Genomic DNA, 3444 nt, shown 5'->3' with positions numbered 1-3444 from the left:
AGTTCGCGAATATTCTAGAATGCTGTGCAGTCTTTTCAGGATCAATACTAAATCTCTGCGTATTACTTTGTTTCGCCATCTATCTCCACATATTGTAACATAATGTAAAACTAATTCCATCAAGTATCCTAATTTGCTTAAGTTCGTGTTAGTTAATTAGTTTTAAATCATTATGGTGATGATAAATTCAAATAATTTTTATTTATAGGCGCAATTTCGAAACTTTATGCAAACTTTCAAAAGTAAATTAAATTATATTTGTTTTTTGATGGAATTAGTATTATATAATGTTACAATATGTGGGGATAGATGGCGAAACAAAGTAATACGCAGAGATTTAGTATTGATCCTGAAAAGACTGCACAGCATTCTAGAATATTCGCGAACTATTAGTGTCGCAATATTTTATTAATATTTACTGCATTTGTTTTAGATAAAAAAAAATAGGAGGCAGTGGAAGAATTTATCATCGCCATTATGATTTAAAACAAATATAATTTAATTTACTTTTGAAAGTTTGCATAAAGTTTCGAAATTGCGCCTATAAATCAAAATGTTTGAATTTATCATCACCATAATGATTTAAAACTAACTAACTAACACGAACTTAAGCAAATTCGGATACTTGATGGAATTAGTATTACATAATGTTACATATATGTGGGGATAGATGGCGAAACAAAGTAATACGCAGAGATTAGTATTGATCCTGAAAAGACTGCACAGCATTCTAGAATATTCGCGAACTATTAGTGTCGCAATATTTTATTAATATTTACAGCATTTGTTTTATATATAAAAAAAATAGGACGCAGTGGAAGACACCGCCAAAGCTTTCTAGTTATTGTCGGAAACTCTAATAATAAATCACCTTGAACGAACAAACATCATTTGTTTTCAATGAAATTTCACTTTACGTTATATAATTTTATATAACGTAACAAATACAAGATCAGTTCTATTATTTTAATTTTGTTTTTGAACATTTCGTTCGCATTTTAGCGCAGAAAGACAATGCGTTTCTTGTAAAATTCAAATTAAGTAAATTAAGTTGCCTATTTATTTGTTTCTATAATTAATACTTAAGTCGCTTTTAGTAGGCGGATAAAGAAGGGGGTTGAAGAAAAGAATTCGATTGGTTTCTATTTATAATTCATTTATTTGTAATAAATTAAAATCCATTTTTGGTAAGTATTAGTAAATGTACAGAAAGTAAAAATTTGTTCTAGCGTTACAAGTTGAGACAGAAGCGAAATTCAAGTTTGAACATAATAAAACGGAAGAATTGTTACACAATGTTAAGTAAATAAAAGAAAATGATGATGATGATAATAATAGAAATAGTGCATGTCTATCCATCATGACACTGAGATAGAAATGCGAAAACAAAATAAATAACTCTATCATTAAACAATAATAATATATTAATTGTAATACTTTAGCTTGTACAAAAATACACACACACACACGCTCGCACTGTCCTCCTCTTGCTCGCTCGCTCGCTCGCTATGTTTAGTCTATTCGATGATCGTGCTAAGAGCTTTCAAGATTAATCGGTAGCTAGATTGTATATGGACTGCGTTTCGAGTGCGTCGCTGGATAGCAGCAGTTGATTGTTCAACTGCTGATCTGCGCTGGCACAATTATGACTGAACGGGTAAAAACTATTGACTCTCCGCAGGATCTGCAGCTTCTCCTCTTTGGTTTTGTTTATGGCGCCGTTGAAGTTGCTCGTGGCGAGTTTGTGTCGCAGCAGCTCCAGCTCCTCGGACAGGAAACGATTGCAGATGTCGATCTGCGGTCTGCCGCCGTTCCTGATCTCCAGGTCCGGGATCCATCTGAAGTAGCACTGCCGCCATACGTCCAAGCAGGAGATCCCGGTGCTCGGGATCAACCTCTCCTTGTTGCTCCTCTCGTACAGAGGATTGTCGAAGAGAGTGATGTCGCTCTCCGAGAACTGCTCGCTCCAGTTCCACACGCTCCTCAGCGTCGACTGCTTGCCCTGAAAACAACGACGATCAACACCCGGATCGAAGATGATTACGGATAAAACTTACAGCCAGGAATCGGCTGTGCTCGGAGTTGAACAGGAACGTCTCGAATATCGTTATATGCGACGAGTCCCAGATGGTCGTCAGGTAAGTCTCGCTGAACTGGAAGGCTGTCGGAAATTGCTGCAGCATCTGCCACACGCAATCAAGGAACAGCAGGAATAAAAACGAAGGCTCGATGTCCGGATCTAAGATGTGCCCCAAACGGAAAGCGAACGGATGACCGAGCGCCACCCACTCCTTCTGGATCAGCGACTGAAAGCCCTTCCTTGTCCGCCAGTGATGGTCCAACAGCAACTGGATCAGACTCGACACCACGCAATTCATATCTTCTCCTTTATCTAAAATTTAAAAGACCAATTAATATCAAACACTCACTCACTCTTGTATCAAATCAAATCAAATCTAACCTTCTTGCAATATGACTGTGGTCGTATCATCTACGAGTACCTTAGCGCATTCAACGGCTTTGCTAAGGCACATCGAAATGTGGTGCAGCCACTTCGACTGGTCCAGCAAACCGTAGAACTTGAAATCCTGCGCCTTGTACACTCGCACGCTGTCCGGAGTGCAGAGGTTCTTCAGTTTGCTGTAGCTGCTCTGCACTTCCTTGGGCGTCGGACAATCTCGACTCAAATCGACGATGATCGGCTGCGTCCTCGGATGCGACTTGTGCACCTGTGTTATAAGGATGTTCTCCTGTACGCGATCTGTGAGTGATGGCAGAAGATCGGGCATTCTCACAAGGGCCGCATGCTCGGTGCCCCAAACCTACAAATCAAATGTGTGAAAGAGATCGGAATCGTGAGGAAACGCACGCACCCAAACGGGAAATCCTTCGTTCCGGAAGTCCCTAGCCGCTGTAGATATTTGCGAGTTAGTTATGGTCTCTGGCACGACCAAATACTCGGGCATGTGTAGCGTCACCGAAAAGTTCTTGTTCACGTCGGAAATCCGCCACTTCTTCGCTTTGCATCGCGTCAAGTCTTTCCTCCAATCCTCCGCCGTCACGTAAAGCCTAGCCTCCTTAGTAATTGGCTTATTATAAGGTTCCCTTAAATTAAAACATACATCTTAAGCATTCTCAATTTACAAGACTAAACAACAAACTCACTTGATATCATACATAAAGAGTAGAGGATGTCTCTTGGGATAGGCATGATGTAACAACCCGTTAGCAATCTGCCGTCCGTTGTCTTTATCGGCGTCCTTAAAGCCGAAAGACAGAACCCTCATGTTCTGAAATAAATCGCAAATGTAAAATACCAACGAATCCCATCTAAATCGCTTAAAAAACTCACTTTACAGACAATAAACAACTCCTTGACTTTATTGGAGACACTTTGCCCAGGCACCAACTTTTTCTTGGACTTATCCCCAATCTGATAAATCG

The 3444-nt window shown here is 39.7% G+C and overlaps 1 protein-coding gene across 1 annotated transcript; it reads right to left on the bottom strand.

Annotated features, from left to right (window-relative positions):
• Positions 1-1139: 1139 nt before the first annotated feature.
• Positions 1140-3439, bottom strand: LOC108569714 (myotubularin-related protein 10-B-like; the record flags this gene model as incomplete). The annotated part of the gene is made up of 6 exons (XM_017931374.1): positions 1140-2002; positions 2058-2392; positions 2462-2822; positions 2874-3105; positions 3166-3290; positions 3353-3439. Coding segments are annotated over 6 exons (1593 nt in total), but the record flags the coding sequence as incomplete, so codon positions are not given.
• Positions 3440-3444: the final 5 nt, after the last annotated feature.

Source organism: Nicrophorus vespilloides, unplaced genomic scaffold, assembly GCF_001412225.1.
Source record: "Nicrophorus vespilloides isolate i.1.1-1 unplaced genomic scaffold, Nicve_v1.0, whole genome shotgun sequence".
NCBI classification, from domain to species: domain Eukaryota; kingdom Metazoa; phylum Arthropoda; class Insecta; order Coleoptera; family Silphidae; genus Nicrophorus; species Nicrophorus vespilloides.
Note: the sequence above shows the minus strand (reverse complement) of the source record. Positions and strands in the feature narration are given on the sequence as shown.